We start from the raw sequence: 13,555 nt of genomic DNA, 5'->3' as shown, positions 1-13,555 counted from the left end.
GCCACCACCGCCCGGCTGTTTGTTTTTTACAGAGAATTGTTTTCTACAGTTGTGGGATATGGTCTTGAATACATTTCTACTGGTTAAATTAATTGATGGTTTGTCTTTACACCTTTTATTTCTAGAATTTTCTTCATTGTTTTAATAACTTCCCTTTCTACATTGGAAAGGCCTATCTTTATGAATATCTTCTTAAGCACAAAATGTGCCTTAAGATACACTTATCTACTAATCCCAATCTCCAGAATATTTCTTAAATATTTATTTTTATTTTTAACTATGTGTATATAAAAGGGGTTGTGCACATGTGAGTTGTTAGCAATGAGGCCAGAAGAGGACATCAGAACCCCTGGAGCTGGGATTACAGGCAGCTGGGATCTACCAACACGTATGTTAGGAACTGCACCAATATTCTCTCAAGAACAGAACACAATCATGACCATAATTAGTTTCCAGTTACTTCACAGCCCCATAGTCTCCAATAACAGTAATAAATCAGTGTATTCCCTGAATATAAAAAGCACATATACAAAATCTTACCTTTTTAGAAAATTTGCTCTGCAAGTAAAAGGATCTGATTTCAAATCTCCAGAGCCCATATTAAAGGCCACACCCAGCATTATGACACAGACACAGGTGAGAGCTCACTGACCATCCGGTCTAATGGAAAAGGTGAGGTTCTAGTTCAGTGTGAAACCTTGTCTCAAAATAATGTTACCAGCAATAGGGTCACTCACCATCCTACCCTAACCTTGGTATGCATACAATAGATTCACAAACTCACACACATGTAACATGTACATTTGAACTCTCAACTGTCTATGCTTTTTATACTTCAGTACTGAAGTCAGCAGGTATGTTATCAACAACAAAAATAAACATGTTAATTTATGGTTTTCTCCTGTTGTTTAAAAGATATACCTTTTTTCTCGCTTCTGTTCTGACTTGATTGGTTGTAGTTCTTTCTTCTTATAAGGTTTCTAGAAAGAGTTGATATAAGAAGTAAATAACTTGACTGAGAAATTTTAATTTGTATTCTTTTATATTTTCATATGGATAAAATATGTGTAATGTAAATATAATTATATTCATAATATGTATCATAAACCAAAGATATCCTATAAATATATAGGTATGCTTAATTTGCCAAATCATCTTCAGTATCTTTTTACACTCAGAAACATAACTCCTGCTACTCATTCTACTGAGCAAGTGTTTTTATACAGGTTAAGAATTTATTTGGCTGTGCCTTACAAAAGACCTGATGTAACATTTTACAAAATAAAATCATCTGTGAAAAATGAAGATAAGTTTAAATCAGGTTAATGAGAAATGTAAGTAGAATGGTATGGAATATTTCCTGATATTACCTGGTGTGGAATATTTCCTGATATTACCTAGTGTGGAGTATTTCCTGATATTACCTGGTGTGGAATATTTCCTGATATTACCTGGTATTTGGAATATTTCCTGATACTACTTGGTATGGAATATTTCTCGATATTACCTGGCATAGAATATTTCCCAATATTAATTGGTATGGAATATTTTCTGAAACTACCTGGGGTAGAATACTTTCCAATATTACCTGGCATGGAATATTTCCTGATATTACCTGGTATTTGGAATATTTCCCAATATTATCTGGTGTGGAATATTTCCTGATATTACCTGGTATGTCTTTCAGAATTGGTTATCAAATTCCTAGCTGTCAAAGATTTATGGACTAAAGTTCATTCTCTTCAGATTCTCAAAGTCCTAATCAACAGTGTGTTTACATTTTTAGCAAAGGCTTCTAGAGAAGTGTGAGGTTCTCAGGTGAGCCTGTAACCCATTAGGACTTAACAAAGAGGACAGCACACCAGATTAAGGTCCTCTGATGATACAAGGCCAAATTAAGGAGAAAGAAATCCTCTTGCTAACAGCTTAAGCTTGGACTTTAAGCCTCCAGAATTATGAGATAATTAACTCTGTTGATTAATCCATATCATTGTTGTTTTTGTTACTATAGCCCTAGAAGACTAACATAAAAGCACCCAGGAAAACAGTTCAGTAACATAAGTCAACTTATATTCACTGAAAAATGTCTTCCATATGTCATTCAAAACAAGCCTGGTGTAAAGTGCCTGCATTACACTCAATGATTATACACAATGTTTAATGCAGAGCTTTCATATAATACATTCCTGTAGCACTAATCAATGATAAGACTATATGGAAGATAATTGAACAACAGCTATGAACCAATGTGAGCCAAAAGTGAAGCTGATCCATTTTATTCACTTTATAATTTTCCATGATGATCACTTCAAAATTGCTTTTGAAAAAGATAGGGGTGTAGAATTTGAAATCATTCTGCTACTTGAGTAAAAAAAGAACGGAGCATGGGTGGTAGTGGTTGTCTCTGTCAGAATCAATGAAGTCAGTTAATGGAAGTTTTTTGTGGTATGTGATAATACAGCAAATGCACATATGGAAAATGCATGTTTTCTCTTCACATTTACTGAAGCCAAAACATATATAAATTCTAAGAAAATATAAATGGCAACATAAAGATGAAATGTAAAGATGTTACATTTGTGTTGCAAAGTATACTCAGTTTTAAGACATAGGGTGTTTGTTTAAAATTATAGCTGTTAGAAAGCTGAGCTTCATTTTGTGCTATATTTCTCTCAGATACAATCTCGGTTATATATGGTCATGCTCTCTCATGGCATTTTTTTTCTAAGAACTAGGATTCTTTTTTCTACAGTTACATTAGAACCTTGAAAACAGATTGGTACCTTCAGAATCTCTGGATCATACAATCTTTTTCAAAGTAAACAACTACTCCAAGTGTAATATTTTAATTTTTAAATTTATGTGCAACGAATAAGTGATACTAAACCACAAAGTCAGGCTTTTTGCTGTTGCCTCCAAGATAGGTATTCATGGCTACAAAACTACTAATGGTTCATGAAACTTAGTCTTTGAGTTCCATACATTTACAGGAACTGTTTTTGACTTGGGTTACCGTCTGCTCAGATGAGGATACTTACACCCCTATCATGCTTTGCTCTCTGACTTTCTTCTTAGCAGGCTAAGCAAATTGCAAGTTCCATGACAAAGTGTCCAATGTGAAGACCTCTCACCCAGGACACCTTCCCGTTTTAGCCTCTTCCTCTTCTGCAAGCTCAGTGGACTCACTTTCTCCATTGCTTCCCTTTTCCTCCTTCCTCACCCAGCTAGAAAAGATCTTAGGTTTCGTTTTGGCTTTTTTTTTTTAACACTTAGTAAAAGTACTTTATTTTCTTCTTGTATTTGCTTTATATCTCACTTACAAAGTTATGAAGTTCACAGCTTTTATACCAAAATGTAAGAACACTGTTTAGAAATATCTTTGCTGTCAAACGTCACCTGACATTTCTTCTAATCCATCCTATATATTCGATGTTTGGTTTGGTTTGCTTTTTGCAAAGTGAATACCAGTTTTGTTTTAAAGTGTTTTCTCCCTAAACTCTAGTCTTTTACAGACGTCTATATTCAAATCTCAAGTACATCCTGTCTTGATATTTCAACTCCATTTTCTCTTGAAATATTTCTCCTTTGTCCAGCTGCCACCTGCTTCTTCCAACTTCCCCAAGTTTCTCCTTTCTGCCTAGAAACAGCTTTTCTGTTCCCAAACATTCAGCTGAAGAAGAAAACTAATAAAACCATTCTGCTACAATTTTTGAATTTTTTGTAACAACCTGAATTATTTATCTCATATCACTTCCCAGACTCCTCCACATATTCTCTCAAATATCAGAATTAACTGGGGACTCACTTCTGGAATTTACACAATATTATTACACCTCAGGCTTCATTTCAGGAAAACGGCTGTCTAACCCATCAATCCCCATCCTCTTTCCAAATTTGTTTTTTTTCCCCTTTCTGACAGATCCTCATAGAATAATAATTAAATTCTTACACTGATTAACTATAGAACGTCTCGAGCCTTTCATTTCACATGTTACTGCTAGACAGATTTCTATTTCACTCTTCTGCTGTGAATTTCTGAAATATATTTGCTATAAAAAGGTACTCTATAATTGACATGCTATTCCCTAGCACCCCCAAATGTGGTTAAAGGGGTATTATCTAAGACATAAAGAATCTCATAGTACATATAAAACATGATATATAAACATATCATTCAAGGTAAAATAATCAGTATTCAAAGAGGCAACTGTGAAAGGAGATCATTTCTAGTATATACATATGGTGTTAAGAGTTACACATCAAAACATGTGAACTCAACTGAGATGCTTTCCTGCCAGGCTGGACTACTGACAGCAGGGCTTGTTCTGTGGAAATCAGCCATGCCTCTAGCACTGTGAGGAGCAGTGAGTTGCAGTTCTTAGGCCACTATTGCTACCAATCTGAGACTTGATTGGTAATGATTTGAACAGGAAGAAATGCCAATCATTGGCACACATGCAGAACCAAAGTCACTAAATGTATTTTGGGAGATTTTTTTGTATGTCATTCTCTTTGCACTCTTGAAGTTATGAGTATCCGAGGATACACACAAACAACAGAAGAACTTTGAAAGCATGCAAGCACCTTCAGTGAGCTAGAATATTCAAGCTCATATGGTCCCACAGAAAGCCTGCTAAAAAGAACCAAATCAGCATCCATACAAAAGGTGACCCCAGCTGCAGTGGTTCCTTTTTGCATCTTTCCAGAAAAGCAGGATTGCCAAAGAGCAAGCTGGTAACTCTATGAGAGTCATTTGTCATGCAGAACAGGGGCAATTATACAGATGACTCAGCAAAGTCTCGCTTTACCCTCCCTAAAGAACCAAAGCTGCAGGAATTTACTCCTTTAAGTATGTTTCCTTTGCTTGTTTATTGTGCCATTCTGGAGTCTGAGCCTAGAGTCTTGCATTACCAGGCAATCACTCTACCACTGAGCTACAGCTTGCTAGCACAGATTTTAAACATAACTCTTAGACATAAAGGTTGAAAGGGAGAAAGAGAGGTGACTGCTTCCCAACCAAGTCCTCCTGAAGGACTTAAATTTTTGTAAAAAAAGTAAGGGGGCTGTCATTTCTAGGAAAGAGAATGTAATAACAAATTCTAGCACCATACAAAAATAACTCTAAAAACATAAAACTGAATTATATTTTTAATGTGTGACTGAGCTGAAAGAAAAACAACAGAATTTCATTCTAGTTAAAAGCAACAAAGTGGTGATTTATGAGTTTGGAGCCTGACTCTCTGGAAGCTTCTGAGAGTTAATTTTGATCATAAGCCTGGTTGAACTGAGAAACACCTAGAGACTAAAAAGGAATATTTCTGAGTCTGTCTATGCTGGACTTCCAGGGACATGAGACGATAAGATTCCAAAGACTCTTACCTAATTAATACAGCTAGTCCATTGATGGATTCATGATTGGATGGTATTAGTGGAAGTAACATTCAAAATCCTTTCTCCTAGCTTTTTGAAATACAGCTTATTATCACTCCCTAAAGACAGCATACTGTGCAGTAGTAACACACCTCTGACCAACTCTCCCCAGATCATTGGCTCATTTATTGATTGGCAGATTTGTTCCCCTGATGTTTCATTTCTGCAGCCCTTTGTACATTAAAAATATTAACCTCTGGCCTGAGGTCTTACAGGAAAAGATTTCCCCCTGTTTTGTAGGCTGTTGATTTGGTTGGCAGTTTCTTTTGCTGTACAGAAGGATTTTAATTTCATGCAACCCCATCTGTCCATTCTGTTTTCTTTCCTATTGTGGTTTTATTCAGAAATTTTTGCCTCTTGCTTATGCCCTAAAGTTTTTTCCCTGTGTTTTCTTTAGCAGTTTCAGTGATGCCAATTTTAAATTAAGGTGTGAGATTCAGTTTGAAATTGATTTTTGTACAAGGTGAAGGTACTGTAAAGAATATTTTTCCTGGTTTATTTCTCAGCAAGTTTGTTCTTGCTGTACATAAAAGCAACCAATATTTGTATGCAGACTTTGCATCTTGATACATTATTAGAAGTATTTATCTAGGGTTTGGGGTGCAGCCCACGGGGATTTTTAGATACAGAATTCTTTCATTGGCAAAAAGGAATAGCTTTAGCTTTCCTTTCTAACCGAAGTTTGTTTATGACAATAAGTAAGAATGTCATGCAAAGGGACAGTGATAGAGTTTGTGTTAGATTTTAAATAAATGTATTAATCAGTTTTGCTTTTTCCACCTTTACCTCATTTAAAAGTCTCCAGACCTAGCCACACTGGAATTTCAACCTGGAAATTCTATGGGCTGAGCAAAGGATGCCCTAGCGCACTTGTTATCACTTTGGAGAACATTGCTAGGAAATTATCTAAAAGTGGGTTCTTCAAATTTTAGATGTTAATAAATCGCTGTGGATTTGTTTCCAAGGCAAAGACATGTTTACCTGGATGACTCCATCATCTTCTTGGCTCTGTCCAGAAAAACCCATGAGTGAAAATTCGACTATATCAAAGCAACTAGCATATTTTCCAGACAAACTTTGACACTCACTATAATTATATTTCATGGGGTTCAATACATTTGATGAGAGAGAACCTCACTCACCAACTTTCAAAAGAAAATGAATTTTTATGCTCCGTATAACTAAATCATAACAGAATAGTGTTAAGAAAAATCTTAATACGAGCCACTCCGCCCACAAAAAGAACTCCAATTAAGACAGATAAGACTGAATTAAATGCCCATGTTTAATAAACTGCAGGAGCATGGCAAGAGTACGACATAGGGAGCGTACACTCAAACCTAAAACCACATGTTCCTTTTTCTGGCACAAGCCTAAATACCCTGTGGAAGTGGCCCTGACCCTCCCCAACCCCAGATTGTCTGAAGTAGAATATCTGTAGAGATTTACCAGCATTTTGGTGTTTGAGACACATTTTAAAAGATGATTTTCTGTGATGTTAGTTTTTGTGAGACTTGAGACAGTGTTGATGCACACAGGCTGAGGATCCTGACAAACACTGATATGTACTGTTTGCTTGGTCAAAGTGAGACCCCAGCCCTCTGACACCCCTATATCCAAAAAGACTGGAATGTAATATTGAGTTGAAAGTGTCACCCCAGCCTGCCAAGTGGTTGGGATTAGAGAGTCCATATTTATAATAAATTTCCATATGCTAGCAATGCTGGGGACACATGGATCACACAGAGAGTAGAAGAGTTGAAAAGGAGATTTTTACAGTCTTTAAGATATCCTAAAATGCATTTATTTAAAGAGAACAACAGAAAGATGACTACAGCATACCGCTTTCACAGCATCTTCACCACATTCCACCCCACCAGCCTTTCTACCCTGTAAAGTGCTTTCACCAAAGTGTGCCCTTGTGCGTTGATAAGATAGGATATCACAGGACTTCAGTATCAGCTACATCTATAACTTCTGGGTCGCTTTCATTTTAGGAAATCACTTGAATGCGTGACCAATAATAAAATCATCTCTTATTTGATAATGAAATATATACACAGCAAAATTTCTGGTATATTTATCATTTATTAAACTGTCAATCTGTATACATAATGAACTATCAATTTCTCCTTTACTCTGATGTTTTTACTTACATATGTCATACTAAATATTTTTATATGCCATGCTAAATTCTCTACAAAAGGACTTAAATTCTTCAACAAATTAATAACATTAATAATAGCTATTACTCATCAAGCCCTTACTGTAACCTAGCTATAGTACTCTCGGGTATTTCACATATGACTGTCTACATCTAGTTAGTTATTCCTTTGTTCATCTTTTCTGAATTTGTTTCTGAACTGAAACAATGAATATCTTCAAAAATCCAAAACCAATACTTTTTTAAATGATATATAACAAAGTAAAATATAAGATAGAGCAGGGTACACCAATTTCTTCTTTTAAGAAACAAGAAATATTCACTAAAACTTAATCCTAAGCATTGTGTGCCCCATTCTATTAAAATGCTATATTGATAAAAAAAATTATATTCCATCTCTAAATACAGTATTATTGCTTTGGTTTCCATCAGAAAACAAAGCATATTTCTATGAAAGATAGAAAGTATTTTTTAAATAAAAACAGCTATAAAGCATTATTATAACAAACACAGCCCTTATTTTTGGCTCAACAAACCCTTGAATGAATTTAAGTTAACAGTTACCTTTCATGCCATGTGAATCTAATCTGAGCACTTCAGGGGCAGAGGCAGGTGGATCTCTGAGTTTAAGGCCAGCCTGATCTACAGAGCGAGTTCCAGGATGGTCACAGCTACACAGAGAAACCTTGTCTTGAAAAACAAACAAAAAAAAAAGTATCCTTCATAACTGATACAAGAATAACTTTGGAATCCCTCACGGAGACTGAGTCCTGTAACCTAAGCACTACTTTCAAATGCCACCTCTATGGCTTGAAGACGCCATAACAAATGAAGCTCCTCTACTTCCAGCTGGGTCTCACTGTGACCTATTCTTTGCTATTAGGATTCTCTAAGAGTCAAGGATGTGAATTTGTGCTTCTGGATCAGATGTGAGAGTTCCAACAGAAGGCTTCATGCTAAGCCCAAGACACTCTAATGCATAGTAGATGATGTCAGAAAAGGGGAAGAGTGGCCAAGAAGAAACCACCTGACATAAGAACACCTGCTACCTCCACATAAGAGGAATGAGAGAAAGTGCCCTTTAGATGGCAAACATTCAGAAGCATTTAAACCTTTTTAGTCAGCACAGAAAAACAATGTTTTCAGAAAATACTTTTGACATCCTTAAAACAAATTTTTCCCCTTTTCTTTTTCTTAGTAATATTATCTTAGTTGTGCTTTTTATTGTTGATGTTTCATGTGCTTGCATATATGTGTATGTCTGTTGGTGTGTATATGTGTGCATGATGTATGTATGTGGATACATGTCTGTATATGTTTGTATGTATATACGTTTATGTGTACATATATATGTGTGTGAGCCCTCCATATATATGTTGGTTTGCGCATATGTCTATATAATTGTGTGTATGTATCATGCTTGTTATATGTATGCATATGTATGTGTGCATGTGTGTATTTAGTACATATGTATATGTGTATGTATGTGTGCCTATGTGTGTACTATGTGTATGTATACATAATACATGCGCACACGTGTATATAAATGCAAGAAGTATATGTGCATATATGTATGTATGTGTATGCGTGTGTACATGTGTGAATGTATGTGAGGGTCATGTATATATTTGTGTATGTTCATGTATTCATGTGTGTGCAGATGTGTGTATATACAGAGGGAATATGTATATATATGTGTACATGTGTATATATATATGCAGGGGTATATATGTGCACGTCAATGTGTATGTATGTACATATGTGGTGTTTATGTTATTTTTCCCCATACCCTATCAGCTCCTTTTGCCACTATAACTATAAATGAGTAAACATTTTCTCATCTGAAACTGAATTTTGAAAAGCTCAGAAAAAAATTTCATTATTGCCTATGAGAACAAAACTTATATCATATGATTTTTGTCTGCTCCAGTCACTCCAGGCCATTGTGTTGGCCTCTGTCCCACTCCCCATGGAGAATATCCTCATGCAATCCAGCAAACTGGAGCACAAATAACACAAATTTTCTGAGCCACTTACTTTCGGCCCTTCCAAAATCCCAAATTTCTGAATTTTTGAAAACTTTTGGCCTGAAGTTTTTTATGTGCAGACTTACGTGTATCTACCGAAAGCCACATTTACTATGATGTGGCTGTTGGTGCTACAAACCTTGATAATTCCAAATTACTCTGACATCTCAGGAACCTGCAGGTGCATGACTGAAGAAGGGTCTTTTCCCAATCCACCCATTGTTCATTGAATACACAACTTTTTATTTCAATTTTATTCATGGCTGGTTTTTTGACCATTACAAAAAGCAAATCATAACCATTTAAATCAGTACACAGCTCACAGCCATAAATAAAAAGCCCGCAGCCTTCTCCCTGGCTGCCAGTGCTTTATCTACTCACTATTACTACTGGAATTTTCATTCATATTCAAAATCCATGTCTTGTGCATTTTGTTTGATAAAAACAAGTTAATTAGTGCTAAACCCTTTCTAGTTCATAAATTTATTCCTAAGAACATTAAGAGGAAGTCAAGTGAGGCATGCTTAGTAACAGATATTTGCCTTTTTTGGCTGCCTTTGTATAGTTTGTTCTATTTCATTACTTTTTAAGAAATTTAGTTAATGTTCCTTTACTAGAGAACAAGTGTACCTAGCTTCCCAGGAGGTAGGGGGAGGCAGGGATTCCAGAGGGCATACACAGCCTGTTCCTTTCCTTCACCTAACAACTGCTCAAATTTTCTCTGTACACAGCTTCCAATGCCTTCATCCCAATGCTGGAAACAACCACATCCAGATTATCCACACAATAAGAATTATGGCATAATTTGATTGGCAGTCACATGAGTAGAAACACTGCCAATGACATTACTAACACCCAGGAGCCTCGTACTCCTCAATGTCTTTATCATCGGAGGGCATTTCAGAACAGCAGGTCAATTATAATTGAGAAATATGGTTGGATGTATTAGTTTTCACAGAAAATAAACTGGTTTGGAAAGACTCCATCAAGTAAAACTCCAAAGAACTTTTATAATGAAAAATCATATACTAAGATTTTAGTTCAATGTCCAGCTCACTCCTGTAATACCATAAAGGATCTCACTTACCAGTTCAGGCTGCCCTGCAAGTCAGTCTGACCTTAAACTCAGGAATCCTTTCTCTTAAGCATACAAATTTGTGGCATTATATGCCTACTGGTACATAGTGGCATGAATGTTATAGGAGTAAACAGACACATGTTTTATTGGATTTAAGGTCCAGACCATGAGAACGAACTCATTCCTGACACTGTCAAGGAGACCAAGAATCTGAGGATAGGTAGATAGGTCATGGGTTCCAAGGGAAAATCTATTACTATTATTCCACTAAGTAGACTCAGAGGTTAAATGACTTCTTGTGACATATTGCTATACCCATAGATGTGTGCCTTGCTCAACCCTCATTAGAGAATCTTCTTTGTTGACTACAAATAACACAGAGGAGCACAGCTGAACAATGTGCCAAGTGAGTTTGGAGCACTCAGCCATAAGTGTGCAAGTCTTTGCCACAAACCTCTCCTGACACCTCTGGGACCTATGTGGGGGAAAAGTTAGAAAGGTTGAAAGAGCCAGAGGTAGCAGATGACATCAAGAAAACAGTGTCTCCTGGATCTGATAGGGAAAACCTACATATGAACTCACTCACTGTGACCTCATGTACAGACTTGAACAAGTTCAAGCCAGAGGAATTCCCAGCAGAAAAAGGGGTGGTAGGCATGAAGCTCCACTCCTAGCTGGTATACTAATCATTCTCTGGGGCAGGCGTCAGGTCCAGGAATAGTCTGTCAATACAAACTGAACTTGCTATGTATGTGGCGGGGGGGGGCTGCTGAGAATGATTATGAAATTGGGTGACTGTGGACGTGGCAAAAATTATGAAGAAGTTCGAGGAGGAGATAAATGTGACCAAAATACATTGTATAAATGATTTAAATTCTCAAAAGAATAAAAATATTGTGTTTAAAGTATATTTGCAATTTTTATTAATAAGAAACTTCATTTAAGTGAAATATTCATGGTCTTCTTACAATATATATATGTAAAAAATTACAAATATGGTGTGAAAGATCTTTCTGTATATGTGTTACCTTTATTGGTTAATAAATAAGAAGTTTCCTTGACCTGTGATAGGGCAGAACAGAGCTAGGTGGAGAAAACTGAATTGAATGTAGGGAGAAATAAGGGAGAGTCAAAGAAACCACGTAGCTGCCACCACAGACAGACATACTGGAACCTTGCTAGGAAGTCACAGTCATGTGGCAATAAACAGGTTAATAGAAATAGGTTAACCAAAGATATAAGAGCTAGCTAGCAATACACTTAGCTATTGGCCAAACAGTATTACAAATAATCAAGTTTCTGTGTGACTATTTTGGGGCTTAGCAGCTGGAAACAAACAATCTCCTTCCATTAACATAAATAGGCATTAAGATTTCCAAGTTAAAATTTTAAAAAATTTTAGATTCTTGCAATACTTATTTTTATTGAAAGCCTCTAAAATATTTCCCAAAGAAAACTAAAAGAAATTTTGTCTGTGAATATCCATGTTGCGGTCAAAATTTATTTGATATGAACAACTTGAGTTTAAGATTTCTTTTTGCATTTCTAAAAAGAAAGTCTGTTTCAACAAAATCAATGAGTTTTTTGTTTGTGAGAGGAAGCTGTATTTTAATAAAATAAAAAGAATAGTAAGTCTTTTTGTTTCTTGTTGGCAGAGGCTGCTAGTTCATTTCCTGACGGCCCTGACTCAAAATAATCACACAGCAATCTGTATTAATTACAATACGGTTTGGCCAATAGCTTAAGAAGATTTCTGGTTAACGCATATCTTAAATTAACCCATTTCTATTAATCTGTGTATCACCACATGACTATGGCTTATTGACAAGGTACTGGCACATCTGTCTCTGGTGGCAACTACATTGATTCTCTCAGACTCCACCTACTCACTCCATATATCTTTTCTACCCTGGGTATATTCTGTCAAGCCATTGGTCAAAAGCAGCTTCTTTATTCATTGACCAATAAAAGCAACATACATACAGAAGGACTTTGCACACCATTTCCCTTTTTCTATTTAAATAAAAAGGAAAGGTTTAACTTTAACATAGTAAAATTACATATAACAAAACAGTTATCAATCAATAATTAGAGTTACAATATTCATATCTACTTTATCTTTTATCATAACTAAGGAAAACTGTAATGATAACTATCTATTCTTCAACTCCACCAAAGACCCCAGAAGGATATAATATTACCTAAGTAAACAGTAAGTACATTTTAACCAACTCCCAAAACTCTAGCATTGACATAGACATCTTACTGCCTGGAAAGTCACCCAAAGTTCTTGTATGGTTGGAGCATCCATCTTCAGCCTACAGGTCTATAGTATCTGGCAGACATTCCTATGAAACAGCAAATTTCAAAGACAGTTCCACACATATTGGCAGTTTGTCAGTTACTTTCTTCTGTGTCCTGCAGAATGTCTGGCAGACTCATTAAGCAGGAACCCTGAAGGACTGTCTCACCTTAGGCAAGTTTAGCAGTCATTTTTCTGTGGGTCTTGCATGTCCAGTTTATATAGCATAACATCAAGCAGTCTAGGCAAGAGCAGTTTTTGTCAAAATGGCTAACAAACTTCATAGGAGCTTCTTTGATACCCATCATCCTCTTGAAGTAACTGGTGCTGCCAGGAACAGATGTGTCTCATTGTCATGAAAAGTCCTAAGTTCTTAAAACATTTTAAATGCCATATTCTTAGCTGGGCAATGGTGGCACATGCCTTTAATCCCAGCACTCGGGAGGCAGAAGCAGGCGGATCTCTGTGAGTTCGAGATCAGCCTGGTCTACAAGAGCTAGTTCCAGGACAGGCTCCAAAGCCACAGAGAAACCCTGTCTCGAAAAACCAAAAAA

The 13,555-nt window shown here is 36.2% G+C and overlaps 1 protein-coding gene across 1 annotated transcript in view; it reads right to left on the bottom strand.

Moving 5' to 3' along the window:
- The window catches only part of Iqcm (IQ motif containing M), a 405,406-nt gene that overhangs the window by 258,838 nt on the left and 133,013 nt on the right, over positions 1-13,555 (bottom strand). The window contains exon 7 of the mRNA XM_005369576.2: positions 922-980. Coding sequence (XP_005369633.1) covers positions 922-980 — 59 coding nt within the window. The remainder of the gene's footprint in view (positions 1-921; positions 981-13,555) is intronic.

The sequence above is a fragment of the Microtus ochrogaster genome, unplaced genomic scaffold, assembly GCF_000317375.1.
Source record: "Microtus ochrogaster isolate Prairie Vole_2 unplaced genomic scaffold, MicOch1.0 UNK53, whole genome shotgun sequence".
Taxonomy (NCBI): domain Eukaryota; kingdom Metazoa; phylum Chordata; class Mammalia; order Rodentia; family Cricetidae; genus Microtus; species Microtus ochrogaster.
The sequence above is the reverse complement of the archived record's forward strand: the minus strand, read 5'-3'. Positions and strand labels throughout refer to the sequence as shown.